General features: G+C 43.4%; 1 protein-coding gene across 5 annotated transcripts; it reads left to right on the top strand.

Moving 5' to 3' along the window:
• Window positions 1-525: 525 nt before the first annotated feature.
• LOC137277708 (uncharacterized) lies at window positions 526-25,753 on the top strand. 5 transcript variants are annotated; one of them, XM_067809593.1, is made up of 14 exons: window positions 526-793; window positions 1,748-1,820; window positions 11,890-11,956; window positions 12,668-12,894; window positions 13,852-14,086; window positions 15,569-15,610; window positions 19,246-19,472; window positions 19,913-20,138; window positions 20,620-20,756; window positions 21,371-21,776; window positions 22,020-22,133; window positions 23,896-24,018; window positions 24,442-24,564; window positions 25,046-25,484. In XM_067809593.1, the coding sequence occupies exons 3-14, from the start codon at window positions 11,896-11,898 to the stop codon at window positions 25,411-25,413; spliced, it is 2,289 nt and encodes a 762-aa protein (XP_067665694.1). In that variant the 5' UTR covers window positions 526-793; window positions 1,748-1,820; window positions 11,890-11,895; the 3' UTR covers window positions 25,414-25,484. The 5 variants fall into 5 exon arrangements, with proteins under 5 accessions (XP_067665694.1, XP_067665695.1, XP_067665690.1 ...); XM_067809594.1 differs by having other exon boundaries at window positions 526-821; XM_067809589.1 differs by lacking the exons at window positions 526-793; window positions 1,748-1,820 and adding an exon at window positions 11,268-11,365 and having other exon boundaries at window positions 11,859-11,956; window positions 25,046-25,602.
• The last annotated feature ends 206 nt before the right edge of the window (window positions 25,754-25,959 follow it).

The raw sequence follows: 25,959 nt of genomic DNA, 5'->3' as shown, positions 1-25,959 counted from the left end.
CATCTTTAGTGACGTTAGTGTTGCATTTTCACACACCATTACGTGTACCGTGAAGTTACTGTCATAACACAAAGCCTCGCTATAACGCCATTCACGATCGGGAATGTCAATCAGTCTTGTGTAACGATAATTGGGTGGCTTCATACGTCTGGAGAAGTTAGTTAGTAAGAAAACAAATGTAACTTCAATGCGAATGTTAGTTCTGTTAATATGACCTTCAGTCAAACAACACAGAATAGCTACATCACCATCTATAAGAGACACGTGTTTGCGTTATATAGAGGTGCTTGCGTATGGTGTGGAAATGAACCACTGTAAGACACAATACGACTCCATTAATTATCATCAAGTATATAATATGCGTCATTCACTGCGCCTCAAAAAACATGGTTAATTACAACACCTGTTCTGGTGGCAAGAAACACGCATCATCTGTACGAATTGGACAAATTGCATGACGTTTCCCCACAACTAATTATATATACCTTTGAAGACGTGTCGTGCGAAAATGCTTAAAACGAAACTAGTCGTGAAACAGTTTTCCCATGTTAGCACGTCAGGCGGTCTCCGCTCGAGTCATTCTCGTCTGCTTCAAGTTGACCTTGACGAAACGAATTGCTTAATTTCGAGTTAGGATCGTAAAATTGCCAAAGCTCATTTCAACTATATGTGGATGCCGTGGAGCTGTGCTGTCTCTCGATCTCGGCTGGTGTGAGGTTTGGACGAGAGCTGAACGACTGGCACGTGCCATTAAAACCTGCTTGGACGAGCCTCTCGTGGAACATTCACTGAGGTTAAAGTTCACTTGTACTCAACTTCTGGTGAGATTATTTGATAAAAAGTGTGCGATGATGTGCCAGACAATTAATTTGTGTCCAAACGGTTAGTGAATGATTTAAAGTTCAACGTCACTTCAGCCATACGGCGATGTGAATCATGTGACAATTTGACAGTTAATCATGTTTATGATCACCTGTAACAAGCATTTGCCTCACCTGCAACAAACGTTTACCTCACCTGTAACAAGCATTTACCTCACCTGTAACAAACGTTTACCTCACCTGTAACAGGCATTTACCTCACTTTATCAAACGTTTACCTCACCTGTAACAAACATTTACCTCACCTGTAACAAACATTTACCTCGCCTGTAACATTTCGACTCTAAGTTGCTAATTTAGTGTGTGTAAACGCTCGGCTCTAACCTGTACCATTATAAAGATTTAGTGCCAGTAAACCGAATATATGACTAATGAAACTAAATGGAGAGAGAGAGAGAAAGAGAAATAGGATGAAAGAGGGAGACAAAGCAGGGGAAGGAAGGGATTCGGAAGGACAACAAATATTTGCTTGAGTTTATAATTGTCAACGCATACGTTGGAACAAAACAACAGCATACGTATGTTTAAAATACGAACCCAGTGCGTGCGATACGACTCCCAACAATTTTATTTACATTTATAATACTTAGATATCTGTAAATGGAACACTTTGGTCATTTCTGACAAACACAGCGACGCTGAGTCGTTGGTATCGTCGTACTTCACCGACTCCTTTACTTACGTGTTTCTGATTTCTGAGTTAGTACGGTTTTCAGGCAATTTTCTGTAGCGGACACAGCTGGCGTTAGATACCACGGCTTTAGCAAGCATTATAGTTGTTTATTAACGAATAGTAGGGCTGTAAAACTGAATTGTCTATGAACCTTATGTAACACAACCAGATCATTCAAGTGGTTGAATTTCAGATACGGGATTCACGACATCAGAGGACAGTGCATTTGGAGTTCTTCGTATGAAAACACCGAGTAGCGCACACAAGTGAGAGTTATCATTCTACTTTCAAACTACAAATTGTGTTGTAAGCTATTAAACCGAATCTTAGGATGTGGTAAAATGCACCTGAACTCATCCGAGCTGAGGCGTTGTTGAGGATTAGACTTTAGATTCTTAACACGTACATGCCCTACTGTGTGTCCTGAAACCATCAAATGCGTCAGCGTGGATAGTCCTGCAATATGTGGTGTATCTGGGATTACACCTTCTCAGTACAGATTCTAGAATTGGTCTCAACCCATGCTTGTCGTAAGAGGCGACTAACTGGCTCGGGTGGTCAGGCTCACATGGAGTGAGCATAACTCAGCAGCACACGAAGTCAAAGTCAGCGATACAGTCATGTCGCAAACACTATACGTTTCCATGTATATGAGAGCGATGTGACGTTTCACCTAAGTCTTGGTCGCGAAGTGTCCTTAAGTAAGAATGGATAATTAACCTCAAAATCTAGGCGTATAGAAAACTTTAGAAAGCGTAGGAATAATTGTAAGATTAATTAATCCAACCTCTAGTTTAATCATGGCTAAACATGCCGCACAGATAACTGTGTACTCGAGCCTTTCATCTCGCACAGTGTCTTTGTTCAATGTAATACAAAGTTTCTTTAGAATTAATACACATCAGTTCAAAGCGTTAAAAGATGCGCCCATATGAGCAAGCGAGAAGAGAAAGAAGTTACAGTTTGCTGCATGTGAAGCAATGGAGCTACAGGCAATATCGCGCCGACCTCACTCTGTGTTGCATCAGTCCCACTTTCTTGTAGGAACAGGATTGGATTCTGTACAATGCCATTCGTGAATATCCATAATGCAATATGTATTCGGATCTGTGAATTACGCTACGGCTTGCAATCACGGTACAGTGTATTGGATTGGAACACTGTTTCAGTAAGGTCAGATTCTAAGGATAGGTGACCAAACCCATCTGGCTCTTAAGTGTTAACCCTTAGGGGAAGGTCATGAACTAATATCAGTTACAAACCAACATAATTATTTTCTGGATGCAGCTGGTATTTTAACAAAGAAGCAGCAGATCCTGTTAGCAAGGGACATTACTCTACACAGCAAACTGACTCGAATTCCCCAGCTAATAACGTACTTATTAGCTTACATGACTTCAAGCACGAAAAAGGTTCGAAATGAACGACCCCCTGACAATTGCTTGTCTATAAGGACTCTACTCGTGCTTATGTGGCTTATTAAAGTGGCTTACCTTCATGGCATTCCTTCATGGCCTCCCTTCATGGCTTATCTTCATGGCTTCTTTAATAATCCCACTGTAACTGAAATGCAGTTATGTCCGGAATGTTTCACATATTCTGTTATTTACTCCATGACTACTGTGTTGCGGATCGTTGGTGTAATCGTTCAAATGGAATATTATCAGACCATCTATAACTTCCTCTGTCGAACTGCCTTTTTCTTATATTATTGTATCATAAATGTCAAACACCTTATACGTTCAATTACAATTATTTATTGATTTATGAACTGTAAATACTTCAAGGACATACTCTACTTTATTACTGTACAAACAGATCGGAAGTGGTGTATACACGCATTGCAGAGAAAACTGATCAAGTGAAACAGAACAATGTACACCTCTGAATTTTTTTAAAGTAACTGTCAACTCCTGATACATTGAAAGTACTGTCTGAAAACGATGTAGATATAGCAGGATTCCACCAGTACATAAAACACATGTACAAATAAATACATGTGGCATATTGTGTCTGCTGACACGAGTTGGATCTTGTTGTGTTTTGTCTCATCCAGCACTCGCCCTGTCCTTCACAACTTCCGGGGTTCCTGTCTAAACAATACTTGGCTATGTCGCACTGGTTCTTGGGCGTTGTGAAAGCTTTTGTTTTTTTCGAGGATATGCCCAAGAAATGTTTTTGTGGGTCTTCCTGAACGTTCAAAAGGCCTGTGTCGCGTCCAGCGAGATACCAGTGAGATGTCTGTGCTGTGCCCTGCTGCGAGTTTCAATATGAAGGGTGTACAGTACACCCATAACAGCTTACATGAATTAACTACAGAACTTTCCTTGTAACCATAAGACAAAATATTATGTCAACCTCATCAACCACGAACGCCTAGGGAAGCGTGAAGAAGTTGGCACCCATAATATGTTGACTTATAATTGAACACAAACTTCAAAATGTCTCTCAAGAACCTTTCCTTGCAGCCTTGATGGGCATATTTCTGTAGGGAGCAAAGTAACAAGATACCTGCTGTTGATGAAATGACAAAAGTGGCTTCAGTGTTAGCAGAGATAAAGGGAGCCTCAAGCCAGGATGAGGGAGACCTTGGACCTCAACCACCGATACTGATACAATACATGTCATGATGATGGATGACCGTAGTCCCACATTTCATCATGTAGCCAATACAGTACACATTAACTAGACATGGCGGATGTGTCCGCACACGTTGCTAACCCCTGCTACATGCAGTCGTATTGACCGACAAACAACGTTTTTAAAACGACATCACTGTGATGTAACACAACAAGTCTAGTTAGCAGAAAGCGGTTTAAATCGATCAAAATCAGAGCCGTTATGATAGAAATTGATCTAGCTAGTGTAATAGGTTATCCATCTCGCCAAGCCAAATCTGATGCTATTCTAACTTGGAAGCGAGATAGAAAGATGCTTATAAAGTATTCTCTGGAATCTCACAAGGGACGTTGTCGCAATGTCACCCTCGGTGAAAAATAAAGAGCATTATTCTGAAAGCCTCAAATCACCAAAACTGTCAAAATGTCCCGTTATTACATTGCCATGACTTGGTTTCTGTTTGCTTGCGACAGCGTGTACACACGAACATGACCCCTCTCGAACTCCATAGTCAGAGAGATTTACGGGTTTCACCATGTTTCTTTTCCAATCACATTGCGTTACACACTCCCATTCATTTAACATTTGATCTTGAAGACAAAATGGCATCCGATCCAACATAAAATGTAGGTTACGAGTCATGTCGATATTGACCGGTGAGTACATCCATGCCCCAAGCAAGATTTACATTACAATCTGCAGTTTTACAACATTTTCCTAGACATAGCTACTGCCTACTTAGAAGTAAATACCCATGCGTTCTGTGTCAAGAACCTCGATATACATTTTAGATCAGGATCTGAGGAGCTGTTAAGTGTACAGAAAGGAACCCCAGCCATAGATCACACAATTACACATTTATTAGTGAATCCCAGATGAGTAAGTAAACACTCCTTGTTCTGCACACACAGACACCAATCTTCGATTTCCGGCAGAAACCATTACCTGGGCAATGGCTGATTGCTCCCAGAAGAGTTGGCAGCAATCAGTGTCACTGGCCGCTAAGACGGACGCTGGTCACACCATGCCTTAGACCACTTTGTTGATCTCAGATACCATGATTCTCACGTCCATGACAGAACCATTCCAGTGTTTAGTGCTAGCGACATTATTACTAGTAGGCGTAGGATACTGTTACACTTATGTGAATCTGTTGATATAGGACTTAAATTAGAACACTTGTAGAACATGGTGTCAAGTAGATTCGCAGTGCCAGTTATGTTCTTTTGTGGAGACTGTGTGTTTGAAATAGACGATACTGATAATGAATAGGTAGTTCTGATAATAATTGCTAATTAACTATATTTGTGTATGCATGTTGTACATGAATAGCGTTTAACGCCATAAACAGCCATTGTTATCTTCGTCAGATATTGAGAGCAGCGGGGTGAGATGGCACAAAAGTTACCAAGTCACCTGTTTTAGCAGTTTAGGTCGCAGAGGATGTATGTGCTATATACTAGCGGATTTATATACTGTGGTGGTGATGTATGAGCTTGCGCACATGCTGGATTTAGCCTTCCGTCTTCTGAAATCTGAACAGTAGAACATCCATATTATACTGAGTGTCACATCGACTGGACTGGGTAGGTTCAGTAAAGAAGATCACAATGTTAGTGTTATTAGTCCTCATACATACATATTCCCCAGGGAGTTGAGAATGACATTTTGAAGACCCACTAACCCTAGATAAGGTCGTGCGCCTAAAGCAAGCCCTCTCTGTTGTGGTAAGTAAATGAACAATATCCATGACGGTTTGTGATAAATACATTCATAACGCTAGACAACATCTTACCTGCTTCTATCTGATCATTGTACACAGATATCACAACCTACTGCAGAGACGAGATTGTTGCCGGATGTCGATCATAGGGCACATTAGCAGTACGTAACAACGTCATATGTGTCCACTACCGGGAGTGAGATCGATTACTTAACCATCAAACATACTTCTAGGGCTGCGGCGTCATCAGCGACTTCACTATGACAATACAACTAAGGTGGCGATCAACAAAAGACATCAAAGCCTGGCCAATGTTTTCACAGACAAAGGGAATCCGTGTAGCGTTAGGAAGAACCCATTTGATGTCAGAAATTGATAGATTCTCTTCCCTGCCAATACCAAATGACAACAAAATACCTGATTCCACAATATCGATCTTCATCGGTGGAACAATAACACATAATCTAGTCTTGGTCTCGCTTTTTCAATCTGTTTTCTGGTCGTTCTCATTTTTCAAACTAATGGCTTTCAGAATCAAATAATTAGGCGAGATGATGAAACAAGAAGGAGTTGTCGGTATTCGCAATGCTTGTTTTGATTTGATTGATTGATTGTTGGCTTAACGCCGCAATATTCCAGCTATGTGATGGTGATTTGTAAGTAATCGCGTTTGTTCCAGACAATCCTGTGATCAACGCGTTTGGGTAAGCCTGACCACCCCATCCCGTTAGTCAACTCTCAAGACATGCGTGTCTGTTGAAGATCAACTCTAACCCGGGTTTTCACGGGTCTGTATAAGGATGTTAAAATTGTGGTGAGACACACCACAGTTCCACACCATTGTGGTGACTGTAATTCCACGCCATAGAGGTGGCCGCCGTTTCACGCCATCAAGATGACCACAGTTCCACGTCATCGAGGTTACTGTGGTTCCACGCCATCTAGGTGACTACGGTTCCACGCCATCGAGGTGACTGCAATTTCATCCATCCCGGTTAACTGAATTTCCACGCCATCAAGGTGACAGTAGCTCCACGCCATCGAGGTGACAGCAGTTTCACGCCATCGAGGTAACCACAGTTCCTCGCCATAGAGATGACTGCAATTCCACGATATAGAGATGACTACACTTCCACACCATCGAGGTGCCTGCAAATCCATGTCATCGGGGAGACTGCAGTTCCATAGACGTGCCTTACACCTGTAGTTCAACACCATCCAGGTGACGGGAGTTCCACATGATCGCGGTGACTGCAGTTCCACGTCATTGTGGTGACTGCAGTTCCATGCCATAAGGTGACTGAAGTTCCACGCCATTCCGATGCCAGCAGTTCCACGCCATCCAGGTGAATGAATTCCCACACCATAGAGGTGACTGCAGCTCCACGCCATCCAAATGACCACAGTTCCACGCCATCGAGGTGACTGTGGTTCCACGCCATCCAGATGACCACAGTTCCACGCCATCCAGATGACCACCGTTCCTCGCCATCGCGGTGACTGTGGTTCTACGCCACCCAGATGACCACAGTTCCACGCAATCGAGGTGACTGTGGTTCCACGCCATCCAGATGACCACAGTTCCTCACCATCGAGGTGACTGTGGTTCCGCGCCATCCAGATGACCACAGTTCCACGCCATCCAAATGACCACAGTTCCACGCCACCCAGATGACCACAGTTCCTCGCAATCGAGGTGACAGTGGTTCCGCGCCATCCAGATGACCACAGTTCCACGCCATCCAAATGACCACAGTTTCACGCCACCCAGATGACCACAGTTCCTCGCAATCGAGGTGACAGTGGTTCCACGCCATCCAGATGACCACAGTTCCTCGCCATCGAGGCGACTGTGGTTCCACGCCATCGAGGTGACTGTGGTTCCACGCCATCCAGATGACCACAGTTCCACGCCGTCCAGATGACCACAGTTCCTCGCCATCGAGGTGACAGTGGTTCCACGCCATCCAGGTGACTGCAGTACCACGCCATCGAAGTGACCACAGCTCCACACCATTGAGGTGACTGCAGTTCCACGCCATCGAAGTGACCACAGTTCCACGCCATCCAAGTGACCAGAGCTCCACGCCATCGAGGTGACAGCAGTTCCATACTGTCAGTCATGAACTGAATGTCCCTTTCAGTGTAAACGTTGTATTACAAGAGCGTGAGTGACGTATTTCTATGGATTCAGTGAGTAAATGCTTATTACAGAAGAGTCACTAAGGCAATGTTGTGTAGCAGGTGAGTGAAGGGTGGATTATCAGAGACTGAATGTGTGAATACTATTTCAAGTGTGGGTTAAGGTTTAATTTCGCGAGTCAATGACGTGTCCCATATGTGAATGTTGCATTACACGTCAGTGAACGTTACATGTGGGTGGATAGTGCTTTACTTCTGAGAGACCCGTGAAGGTCCCGGGGTAGAATAGGCCTTCAGCAACCCATGCTTGCCATAAAAGGTGACTGTGCTTGTCGTAAGAGGCGACTAACGGGATCGGGTGGTCAGACAATCATGTTGTTGATCACTGGATTGTCTGGTCCAGACTCGATTATTTACAGACCGCCTCCATATAGCTGGAATATTGCTGAGTGCGGCGTAAAACTAAACTCACTCACTCACTCATTACTTCTGAGAGAGGACTGTATTACACTACACTTGATTGAATACTGTATCACATGCGAGAGGTCGTATAATACGTCACAAAATGTTTGAATCACAAGTGAAGGAATGCTGCATAAAACGTCAGTGAATACTGTATAACACGTGAGATATTGCTGTTTAACACGTCAGAGAATATTCTATGACACGAGCGAAAATGTAACATAAGTCGTCACTGAGTATTGTATTACACGTGAAAGATGTTGTCCAAGACGTCAGTGAATATTCTATAACACCTTAGAGAATGTGGCTTAAGACGTCAGTGAATATTGTATGACACTTGAGAGAATGTGGTACAAGACGTCAGTGAATATTGTATCACAGACAAGTGAAGGAATGTGGCTTAAGACGTCAGTGAATACTGTATTATACGTGAAAGAAGGTTATATAAGGCGTCAGTGAATATGAGGCCTCAGTGAATTTTCCATGACAAGCGAGAGAGTGTGGTATAAGACGTCAGTGAATATTGTAAAATTAGCACATGAAAGATACATTTTGTCAGTGAATTACTTATGATACACGGGGCGGTGGGGTAGCCTAGTGGTTAAAGCGCACGCTCGTCATGCCGAAGACCCGGGTTCGATTCCCCACATGGATACAATGTGTGAGGCCCATTTTCTGGTGTCCCACGCCGTGATATCGCTGGAATATTGCTAAAAGCGGCGTAAAACAAAACTCACTCACTCACTTATGATATACAAGTTCGTGAATCTTGTTTCACAAGATGGCGAATGTTGTTCTGTATGTGAGTACATGTATTAAAAGTGAGAGAATACTACTTTACAAGCGAGAACAATATGCATAACTTGCATGTATTACGCGTCAGTAAATGTTGTATCAGCAGGTGAGTGAAAGTGTTTTAACAAGTGAGTGAATGTAATCTTAAAGGTAAGAGAATAACGTTACAAACATCAGGCGACTAATCTCGACAATGGTGAGAACAACGATCCAAAACACAGGATTGCGGTTGTGTGGACCTGTTTTGCACAAGACGCAACACAACCACTACATAAAGCGGTCACGTTTACTCTAAAAGGTTTAAGGCTAGTGTTAATGAAGATTGCACCTCTTCCACCTTAAGCCTCTCATTAAGTGTCATGAACACACTCAGCCTGGTCTGTCTACCAGCTGCGGCTGACGTGACTCAGTATTGCCTCGAGGTGTCAACAGAATAGCTGCTTCATCAAAATGACCATAGGTCATTCATTATTTTCAGATATTCTATCAACAACTAGAATATGAGAATACTACTCCCGTATAATTCCCAATCTTTCATTCGTTATCATGGTTATTGAGCGACTGGATTGTTAGTGAGCTGGTTAGTGAGTCTATAGTGAGATATATTGGCGATATATCACTGTTGACGGGAACGAGAGTTATTTGCACTTCCTCTAACTAGCGTGTACTTCTGCACTTCGGTGGTGGTTGGGTGAATGTTGTTGGTCGCCGAGAAAGCTGTATCATACGCTCGTGGCTTACAGCACTAGATATCTACCAACGATACACGCTACCTCACTTGAACGATCCCTTGATACATTATCTAAATATATTGGTTCTCATTCATTTAGTTTAAAACGCCATGCCGTGTGTCTCCGAGCAGGTGCACCGTATATTCATCGATGTCTCACGTACCTTACGCTGAATCGACCCTGACCTTCTTACAACCTGTAACCGAGCCACTACAGATACTTAATGGTAAATGTCTCTCATTAGATACACGGAATCGTGGCATCATTAATTTATCAATAGTGCCATATGACCCCACACACAGAATGACCTGATATCCAGCGCCGGATAAGAAAACTTCCTCTCACACCGGAACCTCCGCTGACCAACCGATCTAGGTGCACGCACATCATACAACTCTTTGCAGCGACGTTACCAACTCCAGAGACCACATGTACGGCCTCTGTAAGCACAGACAAATACGCTAGGCTTAAGATGCGTCAGGTGGTGCACAGAGTATTCACGTGGACGACATCACGCCGCTGGGTGTTTCCAGTTTCCTGTTTCACAGGGGCTGCCCACTCTGAGCTGATTGCCCATGGAGGCGGTAGTAATCTTGTATGGACAAAAGAGGGAGAGAAAATAGGACTACATTCAGAAGATTAAATACTTCCTGAGGATAACAAGATAAAATAACTCCCGATCGCATTTCCATACAGTATTTAGCAATTATTTCGTTTACGTAGGATAGGATATTAAACGGAAACTATTCTGATGCTAAGGGAGGGTATTGAATATCAGAATGGCTGAGGTGGTTAGCCATTTAGAAATAGGATCTGAATATTTCAAAACACTGAGGTTTTGACAGTTATAAGGTCTGACTGGAAACAGAAATATGAAAAAAGGTCTTGGGCACAATTCAAAGAATTAAATCAATATTTTATTTTATTTTATCAATAAAATATATACCTCTATAGACTCTATACGGGGGTCAGAGCTAACACGTCCGGAGATAATGGAAGGCATCAAAAACCCTTGTAGTTAATGATCACAGGGGTGGATCGAGGAGCAGGAGGTTGCGCTCCCTCTGGATCAGCCCGGGTTCAAATCTACCACAATAAGCTTATCGTCATGTATGTTCACCTTATGTTTGTTGGGGAGTTTCCTTTCCGGGCTTGAGGTGTGATTATACGAGCGTTTCGTCAACCAAGCCATCAACATGTCAACCTGATGGGCGTTATCGAGTCTTGGTTGTGCACGCTTTTCTCGAGATTGTCATTCCTCACACGTGATATACAGTGGTTACAGTGGTTTACCAAACGTGGATTGTCAAAAGAGCGTCGTTTGTCAAACAGAAGTTGAGTGAGTTTTTTACTATCAGTGTGTATATAATCGTGTACATATTTCAAATCAGTTAGGGCATAGCTCCGTTGTCCGTAGCTCTAACTTGGGGGAATCACAGAAGGCTCCTCATTTACAAACCCGCTGGTGTTTAGAGAAGTGGAATGCACATGTTATAATTATGATCAGGTCACCGTTCAATTGGTTGGTTTTATTATTTTACTGGATCGAACCTGCTTTCATAAAACATGCCTTTTTGAAAATCACAACTCTTTTCAAAATTATTATGAACTGATTTATGTGGGCTGCTGAAACTGCAAAAAAAATGATCAAGGGGGAAGTCTTTCACATTACTGAAGCTCAAAAATAATTTCACATCCGCTTTCTTCAGACGGTTGGTACAGTGTGGAAGAGCCATACTTGTGAAGAGGAACATACAACTTTGTGTATTACTTTCGCTGTATCGCTTAGAATTCCATACATGAAGTAACAAAGCAGGATTATTTTTGTTTAGGTGCTAGATATCTAACTCTTCTGTTGGACAGTACAGCATGGGGCTACAATCTCTTTGGACCGTGTTGATGGTAACGCTGGTCAATGAGGCGAGTACAGGTAAGGACGTCCGATGTCAGTGTCCACTTTCAAGAACGCATGTCTCCATATCTCGAGGGGCGGTGGGATAGTTTGGACGAGGAAGACCCGGGTTCGAGTCACATATGGGTACAATGTGCGAAACCTTCAGAACAAGATGTACTATGGTATCTCATAACAAGATGCATTATAATAGCTATAAGATGTATTATAATATCTCAAAACAAGATGTGCAATAATATTTCAGAACAAGATGTGCTATAATACCTCATAACAAGATGTACTGTATCTATAACAAGATGAGCTATAATAACTGATTACAAGATGTCACACACACACATGTATAGCGCCAATATCCAGTTCAACTGCTAAAACGGGCTTTGTTTTCCCTCGATCATTGGATGTCTATCCCAACGGCACGTCGTATTTTCAATCTCAACTCCCTCGATGCTCATGCTGTTGAGCACTGGATTGTCTGGTCCAGACTCGATTATTTACAGACCGCCGCCATATAGCTGGAATATTGCTGAGTGCGGCGTAAAACTAAACTCCCTCACTCACTCTTATAACAAGATGTCATTTAATATCTCATAACAAAATGTACTATGATATCTCATAACAAGATGTGCAATATTGTCATAGCAAGCACGGGCGATGGGGTAGCCAAATGGTCGCTTTTATAGTATCATCAATTCTACTCATTCATATTTTATATTCTGGAACATTTTACAGATTTCATTGGCTACAAAGTAACGTCATCGACTCCATCAGACGGTGGATATACGTCAATAGTTCTTGAAGGGCTACCTCTCGCAATCGATGTCGTCACAGGGTTATACGTTAACATGGCTACAGCCAACTGCCCAGTCAAATTACAGATATGGAGGAGAGTGTCGTATCTCAAGTATAAACTCATTAGTGAAAAGAATCTCATGTCATCTTCTGCGGGCCCTAACAATGTAAGTGTCACAGCACTACCAGTGTGTGAATTAACTAGTTCCAAGTATTATGTAATCGATTGTCTCATAAGTATACCACATTGACATAACAGACATGTTCGACCTCTTCGTTTCTGATTGACAAGACGCAGTAATTGAAGTCGGAGCGGCGGGGTAGCCTAGTTTGATTACCCACGTGGGTACAACTGGGGTTGCAGCAATTCGGTTCGATTCATCGAATATCGAATCTGTCACCTTCGATTTTCGATAACGGGTGTCACTAGTTCCATTCCATATGTGAATGCTGTTCTGTGTTTGAAAATCATATTTTATTTGTTTGAAAAGGGTTGCATTATCTACATTCCTGATTTCCTAGTCATGGATCCTGGTTTGATAGGTTTTGTTTAATAAAATCCGAGAGTTACTTGTATTAGGAATCGAATCGAAAGTGATGGAATCGACTGTTCAATAATGAAAATCGAATCGAGTCTGGACCCAGGGTTCAATGTGTTTAGCCCATTTCTGTCGTGATATTGCTGGAATAATTCGGAGAGCAGCATAAAACTGCACTAACCCATTCTCTCTGTATGAACCAGTGACAACACACGTGCAGCAAAGGTCATCAAACGTGTCGATATGAATAGATTTATTTCTTTTCCCTCTTTGTCATTGAATTGGAAACTGTAAATTGTAGATCGTACCTTTCTGCTGTAAAAGGCGACTATGCTTGTCGTAAGACGTGACTTAAGGGACCGGGCGGTCAAACTCGCTGACTTGGTTGACACATTCTATCGGTTCCCAATTGCGCAGATCGACGCTAATGCTGTTGATCACTAGTTTGTCTGGTCCAGACTCAATTATTTCCAGACCGCTGTCATATAGCTTGAATATTGCTGAGCGTGGCGTAAAACTAAACTCACTCACTCGTACCTATATGCAGTTGTGACTGCCATGGTGATGACATCATCTACCTTTCAGATCCCGCTGCAAGAATCTGATCAATTCATCATCTACAACGGTGACAGGCTGGGGTTTTCGTCTCTCAGCCCCTCCAATTCCTGCGTTGCCTACATGGAGACAACAGACCCTGGAGATGAGTCTCCGATCCTCCGATACAGCTACAGTCACGGCATCCCACCGGTAGAGGGCAACACCTACACGTTTGACCAGTATAAACAGACATTCCGATACGGCCTAGGCATCCAGGTGAAATGTACGTATTCTGATATACTTCAACGTTACGGATATCGACCCTGCTAACCGCAGGGTTAATGCTGACAGTAAACCTGCTGAGACAAGGTAGGCTTGGAAAGATATCCCCATAGAACTGGACAGTCAGTAATAGCCTTCCTTTCAATTTTTATTCGTTCATTTAAAAATAATCCGAAAGTGAAAATTCTCTTTTCATTCCTCTGTGTTCTGAACTTTATGCTAGCCAAAAACTGTAATTTCACCAACCACTCAAACTTGCGCCCCTTGGCGCTGATAGGGTCTAGCAGTTGTGGTGTTTAACCTGATAATGAGCCCCAGTGAGAAGTATCATTCAGGCTTGATAAAATCTAGGGTTGTTTCATTTGCTTTGTAGAGAGGACTAGACAGAATGTAAAATAATGGGGTCCGTTGACTATTGACACTGACTAAAAAGTGTGTGTACACAAATAGTTCAGTTGTTATGTTTCACAATCTTTTCCAACTCAAGGCCCTCCAGGATTCTTTGGACAATTATGAAAGTTGGCAATAACAAATCTGACATATATGTCACTGCATAAAATAAGCACCATCCAGTATTTTTTCCAAATTAATTTCGTCTGAAATGAATTTCTAACTTCTCTTTCCGAAAAAAGCCTTTACCATTTGATAGAGCAAGCATTTAACGTTTTATAGAATATCACTGGAGTTACTATGTACTTTAATTAGGACAATTGCCTATATTTAAAACTTTTGTTTTTCTGTCCTAAACCTTGTTACCTTATTTAGATAAGAGAATGGAATAATTGATTGTTATGTGGCCTATACATTCGTTATTTATTGTGAGTGGATGAAACTTAGATTTAGGAAAAGTTACAAGAACTAAAAAAGGAAACTGCAGTAACAGTTGCTTTACAAACAAAACAAATAGATTTCACCTGTAATTAACTGTGTCCGGCAAGAAGTGTTTATTCAATAAAATAAACTCAAAATCATAAAACATTTATTCCAAAATCTCATTACTGTTGCCTTTTCCAGTTTTTGTGAAGCTGAATTATAGTATTAGGTTCCTGATTATGCATAATTAAAGCTTACTTGATGTATAACTGTCACCTTGGTATATGACCGAATTGTTATTTTTGTTAAAAAATCAATCTAATTGTGTAGCTTTAGCAGGAGAGGAATAGATATTTTGGGTAAAAATTCACTGCTATCATATTTTCATCAACACCTTCTTTCATAAAAAATAGAAAAGGTTAATCTGTTATTTGTAAAACGGACTTCTTTAATTACAGGTTGATCAAACTGGTGGCCATACCTCAACCTTTCTGTAGCATCACATTTTATTTTCAAAACAGGGTGGAGGTTAAGTAATGCAGGGGTGTAAAATTTGTTCAAACTGTGCCCTAGCAGTTTAGAAAACAATTTTGAACACTGTAGCGTTAACCATTCAACATTGTCGTGTTAACCATTCAGGGCTGTCGTGTTAACTCTGTTCTGTTATCAGATGGAAGCCAGCATCGACAGTTCGTCATGGCAGGCACAGAGAGTACGTTTCACTACATCCCAACCAACTTCAGATAAGTTCACCCCATACGGACCATTCAAACGGAATCATTTTGCCTTTCACTATGACATTCCTGTTCAACATGACAATTATTGTTTTCCTTATCCTGACTCATACAGTTTGCTTATCTCTCAAGATCTCCCGAGGTACAGTGAAAGCCTCCGTCAATGGTTCTTAGAGCAGTTAGACATGGCTCACCTCAAAAGGGCCCCTGCGCTCATGCAGCAGCTCCCACGTTGTCAACATCTCTTCATTGTCGCTCCCCAGGACGGTTGGGATGATCACCTTTGTCTTCAACTAAGCTAATCCTTTTTATTAATCTTCAGTTTTCCAAATTTATGCTAGATTGTTGATCAGATATCCTTTGTGCATCATACACATGGGTTACTTTACGTATCTGGGCTGTAGTTAACTTCAAATTATGACTTATCTGTGAGTGTGCTGAAGGCTTATGAAAACGTGCTCTCAGTGCAGATAGAGGCTATCTGTACGTGACACGCACCCTGTGTACCCTTCAAGAATTTCGTACTCAAGAAAAGATGGGGGGAAATCTAGGATGTCGTCGGCCGCTGTTTCATCTGAAGATAAGTTCCTCAAGCACTTGACTGCATATACGTTTGTTTCTGTTTCATCCCAAGGGGACAATATTTCATCCCTAAATGCTAACCAGGATTCTTTTCAGCCGGTTGATGAGTTTCACGTACGTGAATCTGCCGTAGACCTCTTCAGTAATGATATATTTATGAAAACAAATCGGTTCAAAAGAACATTTCCGACACGGAAGCGCGCGAATTTGAAGCTCCCAGGGAAGCCGTCTTACACTGTAACATCTGGTCCCGAGTTTGCCCGGTATGAGGAAGAGGCCCGCGTGCGGGCACCCTGGGCCTTTACTTATGGAGACCAAGAATTGCTCGCTTGGATTGCGGATGGCTTGTCGATTTCTTCACCGACCGAAGACTCATAGCCGGCAGGCATTTACTGCATGAAGGATGATGACATCTCTACACTGACAATTCCGTTGATGCAACCTATTTCGCAAGCAGCTGAGAATCTTCAGGCCGCCTTCGCAAAGGCTACCAAACACAAGGGTCACCGTTTTCCAATGCCAAGAAGTGTCCACTGCACAATATGAACGACTTTTTCCGAAGCACCTCAGATTGATGAGGACTTCTTCCTAATGAGTGACTCGAAATCGAGGTCGTATAAAGTGGAAGATGAGAAACTGGCGCAGCTTGATACTACAACCCAAAGGGTCTTCTTTGGTTTGGCGATGCCACGTGTCATCGACGAAGCGATGCTGAATGCCCTAAGGAACCCACAGTCGGACCTGGAAAGAATGTTTTATCTGATATTAAAGCACAGAATAGGATTCAAGAGTTCGTGTCTGACCATATGAGCTCTACTTCAGCAGGCATCACTCTCCTAGGTCTCCTATCCTCAAGCAACTGGTCTGACCTTTGCACTGTGTCATTATTACGCAAGCTTTGGGCAACATCGACCATTTTTGATGGAGCTAATCGACAAGTCAGCAAAGAGGTTACACAAGGCTACAAGGACCAGATGCTGATTAAATCTGTCCATGTTGACCTCCATGTTCAAACAGATTCAGAAGGCTCAAGAGAGACCGTTTACCTCCACCAGGGGCTCCCGGACATCGTCCTTTTTGTAAACCATCTGATAACTCCAGGGCAAACAAAGGCAGCTCCTGTCACCATCGCCGTCGTCGTGACTCCCACCCCCAGTCTCTCCCGTACAACCCTTTACCATGGGTGTAAGAGTCATGACGTACTGGGAGAACTAGCAGTGTCTTCAAGACCACAACGTATCAGATTCTGCGGGAAGGTTACAGTATCGAACTGCAGTAATGTACCGTAATTAATACCGTAATGTAACTAATCAACCGTCAATCATAAACTAACCAGAAGGTATCAGAGGCAATTCAGTCTCTTCTCATCAAAGGTGCCTTCGACATTTCTCATCCTGAAGATTTGACGCTGCGCTTCTAGCCACTAATTCTCCTGGTCCAGAATTCTGATTGGGTGAATATGACAGAGGGAGGGAAAGAGGGAGGGCCGGGGAAGATTGAGAGTGCGCTGGAACTTTCTGCCTTTCTAAGATCCTTCAGCAGACAGGCAAAACGAACTTGAACATGTCCATCAACACCTCCACAGCGATGTTTATGAAACCTACATTAAGCTGATTTTGAGCGACTCACTCGGAAGACCCTATCTCACCTAGCGCTTGCCACAACCACCAGGATGTCTGATTCAGATGATCATGCGGAAGTACACCAAGGCCTGAGATGGGATTTCATTGCAAAGCATCAGCTTCCGGAACAACTTGATTTATCCATTTGTCCAGTTGCAAATACTTGAAGAGGGCTGCCTTAATACGTAGGAAGTTCAGAAGGCTTCCCACTCCTTTATCACCCAGCTCGGCTGCTGAAGTGCCCGTACTACGATTCCTGGCGGGGAGCAGGAATACTAGGAGTATACAAAGCAGGTGGACTGGATCCTAGGGTCTCCAAAGGGTCTCCCAATTCTTACGAAGTTAGAACCATCGCTTCCACACTTGAACCATACATTTGCTCCACCTCCTCGATAATGGAGGCTGTTTACGGAGATCGGACACTCTTCGCCAAACACGATTTCGCAACAGACGATTTCTGTGGTATTCATCAATTAGGTCCTCTGCCTGCAGCATAGCAGCTGACAGTCTGTACTAGAAGATAAGACTCGCCCAGACTCGTTGACGTCAGGATACCGCTAATAACCACCGACTAGTTTACAGGATAAAGAAGCGCATGCACGTGATACAGTTCAGTTAGGTTTCTACTCAATTTATAACATTGGGGTTGGCCTGTGATACGCGAGAATATTACACTCAGTGCGTCTCCTGAAATCCACAAAATCATTTAAATTTATTTACGTATTTGGGAAGGTGGACATCCGTTTGGATGGTAGCTGTAAGAAATCTTGAAAAGTTCCTAGGCGGTTAATTGACAGTTTATGTGTTCACATAGATAGCAAATAGATGGAGAGAGTGACAACTTGCACATGGTCACGTGAGGTACTCTTCGAGGTGAGCAATATTTTAACTGTTTCCGGGAACATTCACATAGGTTCCCACTGTGCTCCTGGAGAAAGGGAGAGATAAACAAAATGTATGAGTCAGAATAAATATGAAATATTAATTGTATCCAAAACATCATATTATCTTAGAAAATGTTTTAGTAGTAGGGGGCATACACTTTTAGAAAGCCAGTTTTTGTACTGTGTCAAGGCGTTATTCTTGTGCATTTTCGACAAGTACCCAATGTCACTTGAGCTAAAAATTCAAGGCCCTGATTGACTAATAAAAATTTACCTTCAGCAACCCATGCTTGTCATAAGGGACTACTAACGGGATCGGGTAGTCATGGTCACTCATTTTGCTGATGTATGCCAGCTTATCACAGTTGCGAAGACAGTTGCGATGTTCCTTTTAAAGACTGGTCGCAACAGACCGTCATATAGCTGGAATAATGTCCAGTGCGGAGTCAAGCAACAGTCAGACAATGTTAACTATTTGTCATATCTTACAATCTGTACTTTCCACCTATTCCCGGCGTCCATCAGAAGTGATCGGTCACCACTTGAACACGGACAAGATGGCACCAGCAGGGAGGATCACCATCATCCTTGAAGGTCTCATGCTCACCGAGGGCAAGGTCAACGGATATTACGCCAGACTTGCCAAAGCGAACTGTCCAATCAGACTACAGATATGGAGGCCAACATCTGGTCGGTCTTACAAGCTTCTTGGGGAGACAAACTTCGAGTCACAGAGGAAAGGTTATTTCCATGTACGTTTTATGATAGTTTGAATGGTGAGGGTTGCAACCCGTCACATGGCTGCGAGCAAATCACGTCGAGGAAACGAGTCGTTTGTAACATGAGTGAGTTTTGCGTGGCCTTTAGCAATATTTTAGCAACATCACGCCGCGCTACGCCAAAAATGGACTTCACTCTTGTACCCATTTTGGGAATCGATGTCGTGTCTATAAAATGAGCTAAAAGCTTTCTTAACGTTCATGTTCTACATTTTCTGCTGGCCCAGATGCACTTATCATGTTCTGACAGCCTGAAGCAGTGTTGTCGTCATGTGCATATGTGATACACCCAAATTATTTGAAACCATTATTTCACAATTACTGCCCCATGGTGCCATCTTGGTTTTAGTGGGGTGAATTGTTCTTCAGTGATAACCGATACGCATACCCACTCTGCTAATTACGTTGCCTAGATTCCCTCATCTAAGCCCATCGCAGTGACCGCAGCAGATAAGATCGGATTCACCACCCTGGACGAAACCAGCTCGTGTGTCCCCTACATGTTTGTGTCGGACAAGAGACGGTCCCAAACAGTATTCCACGACTTCTTCTCCACCAACCCTCCGGCCGTCAACTCCACCCAAAGCTTCAGCGCCCTCCAAACTACGTACTTGTTCGCTGTGGAGGTAGCCATAGCCGGTAAGATACATACGTCACCCGCAGACGCACGCGCGCACATCGTCACACTCACATGCCTACGAATGTGTATATTTGCAGATACTAGAGTTGATGCGGGTTGGAACTAGTCTTCAAGAACCTATGGTTGTCCCGACTAACTTGCTTAACACGTGTTGTCACATCCCAAGGCTCATGATGTTGATTGGTCTAAACACGATTATGTAGAGACCGCCGCCATATAACTGGAATGTTGCTGAGTGCGACGTTAAACAACCAACCATATTCGTACTGACTGTTTCTTCGTTTGTTAGCATCATGACCGTGGTCATAGACAACAGTAATACATTTGAGGCATCACTGGACTTCCGTTACATGACAATTACGTAGGTGAATTACTGGTCAATGTATCCGATGAGATCTCCTCTGCATTATTTTGCCAGGATATAATCCAAATGAAATTGCTCAAACTGTTATTGAAACCAATTACTCAATCAACTTGCAGAGTCCTTCCTCGTGCTGCCGGGACGAAGAGGACCACCCGGGGCTACCGGTATCCGGGGCGTACAAGGTCTGCAGGGACCCACGGGAGAAAATGGGGACAGAGGCGACCAAGGGCGTACTGGGGAGCACGGATTGCAGGTGCTCTGGTTAACTGGGCATCCTGTGTGTTACCTCTACCTTTGATTACCATTCAGTTATTAAAATCATAAGTGACAATCTGTTGGAAAATGCTGAAAATGTTCGTTTAAAATTACCGCTATTCATCCATCAGTGAATGGGTACCTGGTGGGATAGGTCATATGACTTTGCCTTCTGGCACCTCACAGGCAACTTGGATAATACCGTCTTAGCGCCGTGTGCACGCAAAAGTGCGTGGAGACATGTTCTTTATAAATGTCCATTATCATGAAATTATTACCAATTTTATTATTTGTTTTCAGTCTAAACTGTGTCCATTAATCACACATGCGTGCTTTTCTTGAGTGACGTTCCTCTCGGCATCTTCATACATTCAGCTGATATTGCATAAGGCAGGCGAAGATTCATGTAAAATAGGCCTATAGCACGACATCGGTAATGCCCATGCTGTTCACCATTGTATTGTCTGGTCCAGACTCAATTATTTACGCACCAACGCTATATAGTTGGAATATTGCTGAGTGCGGCTTTAAACTCTCACTCACCCACTGCATAAAATATGTGTTTGATGTCGTAGTTGAACTACGTATCCATTACAACAAGTTTATTGCCAGGGTGACCGTGGATCAGATGGCCCAGTGGGTCCAGGCGGCTCAGCAGGAAGCAAGGGTCAGACAGGACCCGTTGGTCTCACAGGCCAACAAGGACCAGGTGGAGCTTCAGGTCATACTGGTGCCTCTGGTCAGTCTGGGGACAAGGGCAAGGTAGGCGACACGGGAAGGGAAGGTCAACTTGGACAGATGGGAAGCAAGGGTGGAAGAGGACCTCAAGGAGAACAGGGTACGACTGGCGACTCACCAAAGGGCGATGAAGGAGACCAGGGGCCACGGGGAACAACAGGTGAAGTAGGTCCAAATGGTATGCCAGGAGCGACTGGTCCCCAGGGAGATGACGGACCTGCTGGCATGGAGGGCGCTCGTGGCGCGCCAGGAGTCCACGGACCCATGTGGACGCCAAACGGTAAGAGGGTAGGGTGAATGCCACACGAGTAGACGGAAGGCACCACAATCTCTGGGGGGTTCCTGAAGAAGGGCAGGTCCTTTTCCCAACAGCGTACCCAATATGAAACATGCTGTGTTGGTGGTGAATGGATTGTGTTTGCTTGATGTCAGGTTTTTGTTGTGTAGAGAAGTAATCGTGTCAGGGTTTGTTGTCATGTATGTTCGTTTTGTTTCTTCACACTTTTTCTTTATCTTTACACAGATTTATGTAAGGAGACCAACGTAACCTGTGAGCAGGAATGTACAAGTGACGGTATAAAGGCTACCTGTACCTGCAGACCAGGGTTTCGGCTGAAGGATGGCTACAAGTGTATTGGTAGGTGACGATGTGCCCAGGGTGGTGGTGTAGTTTTATGGTTAAAGCGTTCAGCACGCTGGTGTCACGGGTGTGAATAATATGGGAACAGTGCTTTAATGCAGAATAAAACCTATTTTGTAGCACGGCTACAGCTTTCTGTTATATCTGCAGTAACCCGTGAAGATTCATGATAGAGGTGGTCCTCTAACGTCTTGGGTGCTCATGGTCGCTGACCTAGCTGATGTTTGTCATCGTATCCCATTTAGGTTGAATGATGCTAATGACTGTTTTGTCCAGTCCAAAGTCAGTCATTTATAGACTGCCGCCATATAGTTGAAATTATATCTCAATGTTGAGACGTGAACTCAATGATACAACTACGCAGGCAGTGAACATTACTTCTGTCCTATGCCTGTTCTGTTCTGATCACATGGTAAGACGTGTGTTGTTTAACACTATACGCTATAGTGCTACATGCAAGTGCAGACCAGCTGACGTTACCGGTTACATGTGTGTAAGACGCAGGCCGTCGTCCAACTGTAATAAGTTTAAAAGAGTATTGGGTATGAGGATTCTTCCTCGCCCTTGGGCGTGTTACGTATTAGATTCCCCACCCATGATTCCATGACAAGTGACCGACTCCTGTGAGCCGCTGTGTGATGGATGTTGGCGAATTGTTGACTGAAGCAGAGCAGCCATCCATATAGCAGATGGCAGGCAGCACGATCAAAACACTTGCCATTAATTATTCTCAGAATTATATTCAACTTAGGATAAAAATTGTTTAACAAACAATCATTGTATATATACAAGGGGATAAGCACATTAAATGAAACATCGGGTTTGTCTAAGTTAACGCTCACCACGTACAAAACGTCCATTTGTTTCGCTGCTCCAACTACTGCGCTTACCCCCTTGTAATACAAACCTGCAATAACGATCGACCCGTGAAGGTCCCGGGGTAGAATAGGCCTTCAGGAACCCATGCTTGCCATAAAAGGCGACTCAGCTTGTCGTAAGAGGCGACTGACGAGATCGGGTGGTCAGGCTCGCTGACTTGGTTGACGCATGTCATTGGTTCCCAATTGCGCAGATCGATGCTCATGCTGTTGATCACTGGATTGTCTGGTCCAGACTCGATTATTTACAGACCGCCGCCATATAGCTGTAATATTGCTGAGTGGGGCGTAAAACTAAACTCACTCACTCACTGCAATAACGATCTGAATCTATGATCGTTTGTTAAACAACTTTTATCCTAAATTGAATAAAATTCTGAGACTTAAATTTTCAAATGGCAAAATAGAATTATGAGGACTCGCAATTTTAATTTCACGTTGTTTGGTGTACCTTTTTGTTTAAAGTGAAATTCATCGGTACGTTTTCACTGCAAACAGACTAATAATCAGCAGTTCAGGAATTCTTCGAACATCGCCAACCAGGCTTAGGAAGGAGTTGGTGCAGCCGTGTCCAAAGTTCGAGGCGCTCCCACGTAAAACGTCCTGGAAAAATGAGAACATCAGCATGGTGTAATTTCGGGATCGAAGAAGGGGTAGTGATATAACTCTTTCAAAGACATGCGTTGTCGTCGTCGGGGACAGTAACATGACCTGTTTCCAACTGTTTATGAAAGGAGGGTTACAGGTGCATGTGAATTACTCCAGGTTACATGTGAACGAAAGGGTCCAACAATGTGTCAACTAATACCTGAATAAAAGAAACAGGGTCGTATAGCGGGATGTGATGCAAATACATCGTGTGACGGGTTCCTCTGTTTCAGACATTGACGAGTGCGTCTTCAGGAACGGCATGTGTCAACACTTCTGTATCAACACAGATGGTAGCTTCCGGTGCGACTGTCCTCTTGGTCTGGTCTTGTCCAAGGATCAGTACAGGTGTAACGGTGAGTCTGAACTTTGACATGTGAACAGTATGTTATAGAGGTGGGAATTACTTTGAAACGAAATTTTAATGTCATAACCGGTAGTGCTGAGCAGTTACAGGTCAGTGTCTTTTCCAAACGGGACCGTCACAGTAACTATAACTTGATGTCGAATTTACGTGTTTTTTTTTATCATCCTAAATGCCTGAATGTGTTGCACACACACACACACACACACACACACACACACACACACACACACACACACACACACACACACACACTAACACTAACACTAACACTAACACTAACACTAACACACACTAACACTAACACACACTAACACTAACACACACTAACACTAACACACACTAACACTAACACACACACACACTAACACTACCCACTCACAACACTTCACGATGTTCCTGTTCCATGTTGCAGACGTGGACGAGTGTAAGCAGAGCGGGAGCCGGTGTGGTGCGGGTCAGACTTGCATCAACACCTGGGGCGACTACTACTGTGCCGGACCCTGGGAAGAGGAGTCGATTGTCGCGCGTCTCATGAGTAAGGCCTCTAGGTTACAATAAAGTTTTAGATTATAAAATGTTGGTCATAGAGAACTGCTAAAACATGCTTAGTTTCTATCACTGATTTGTTTCGGCAAGATTCCATTAAATATGAACGTTTCCAATGAATATTGCACTGACGGTTCAAAAATTTGAAATCGGAGCAAAAGAGTGCATATTGTTTTACACCATACTACAATCACGATTACTGTAGGTTGTCACTGAGCCACAGACCTTGTTGGGGCTGACGGGTGGAATTTGCTCCATGCCATTTGTTTACAGGATCAAAGTCGGTCTGGTCGCACATTTCGACCAGCTAGTCCACATTCAGTTGGAGCTGTTTGAGTGTTCTCATTGATGATAATGTTTGTTGAATGTTAACTATCGCTTTAGCTCCTCTTCCTATGAATGCGATGCCGGGATTAGATGTTTAATATGTAACGGTTGGAATAAACTTTCCTCTCGCGGTTCCTTTCCAGACTCAGTGTCCACCGTTCCCTTGGTAACACGTCACGTGATGATTGGTCTGATTCTGTGGCTGGTTCTTCTAACTCTTCTCACCATCATGGCCATCATCCTCTTCATCCCAGAACTAACCGGAAGAAACCGAAGACACCCGAGAGAACCGGTCATTGCAAGAGGCCATCGCCCGGAATTCTATTACCCAGCATTCTTTCCCCGGATAAGTTTAGACCGACGACCGAGTGTGGACAAGGTGGACATGGACACAGCTACGCCTCGGAGGATGAGCACGGACGAGGCCAATGCTGGCCAGGAGGAGATGTACTCCCATGTCCAGAGGGGCGTGGCTGCCGGTGGTACAGAACGGAAGAGATCGAATTTGTAATCGCGCGTATGTTTATGGTATGTTTGTTTGACACCTGTTATGAATGAGGCAAATAAACTGTAAATAACGTGTTACTGTTCCATTGCATTATTTGCTTGGATCACCAGATTGTCTGGTCCAGTCTCGATTATTTACAGACCGCCGTCGTGTAGCTGGAGTGTAGCGTTAAACAAACTGACTGGTCCATAATAAGGCACTGAATGTCCCTTTGTTTTCCGTCGCACTCCGAAATATTTTAGCGGTCGGCAAATAAATGTAGACCAGACAGGCCAATTATTCAATTCATGGTCATCGTTCACACATCTGGGATACGATAACACACTGGTTCCTTGAAGACAAATCATAACCGAAGTCTTTTATGGATGCATTGAGTGGTGACATCATGGGAAAAGAGAATTGGAAATAGATAAAATGGCAACGCACAAATGCATGCTACACTAATTTCACTGTCACGGTGTGGGTTTTCTTTCTTGCTCAGTGTCTGTTGCATCGATGGTTCAGTTGATCAGTCCGCTATGCATGTACTGACTATTGTAAGCCGACCCG

Source organism: Haliotis asinina, chromosome 3 (assembly GCF_037392515.1).
Source record: "Haliotis asinina isolate JCU_RB_2024 chromosome 3, JCU_Hal_asi_v2, whole genome shotgun sequence".
Lineage (NCBI taxonomy): Eukaryota > Metazoa > Mollusca > Gastropoda > Lepetellida > Haliotidae > Haliotis > Haliotis asinina.
The sequence above is the reverse complement of the archived record's forward strand: the minus strand, read 5'-3'. Positions and strand labels throughout refer to the sequence as shown.

Bases quoted from the DNA above. Each gene is read 5' to 3' on its own strand.
- LOC137277708 (XM_067809590.1), top strand. From the start codon at position 11,896: ATGGGGCTACAATCTCTTTGGACCGTGTTGATGGTAACGCTGGTCAAT. The intron at 19,473-19,912 runs GTACGTTTTATG...TACGTTGCCTAG, and splicing joins AGAGGAAAGGTTATTTCCAT to ATTCCCTCATCTAAGCCCAT. The intron at 20,757-21,370 runs GTGCTCTGGTTA...GTTTATTGCCAG, and splicing joins CTGGGGAGCACGGATTGCAG to GGTGACCGTGGATCAGATGG.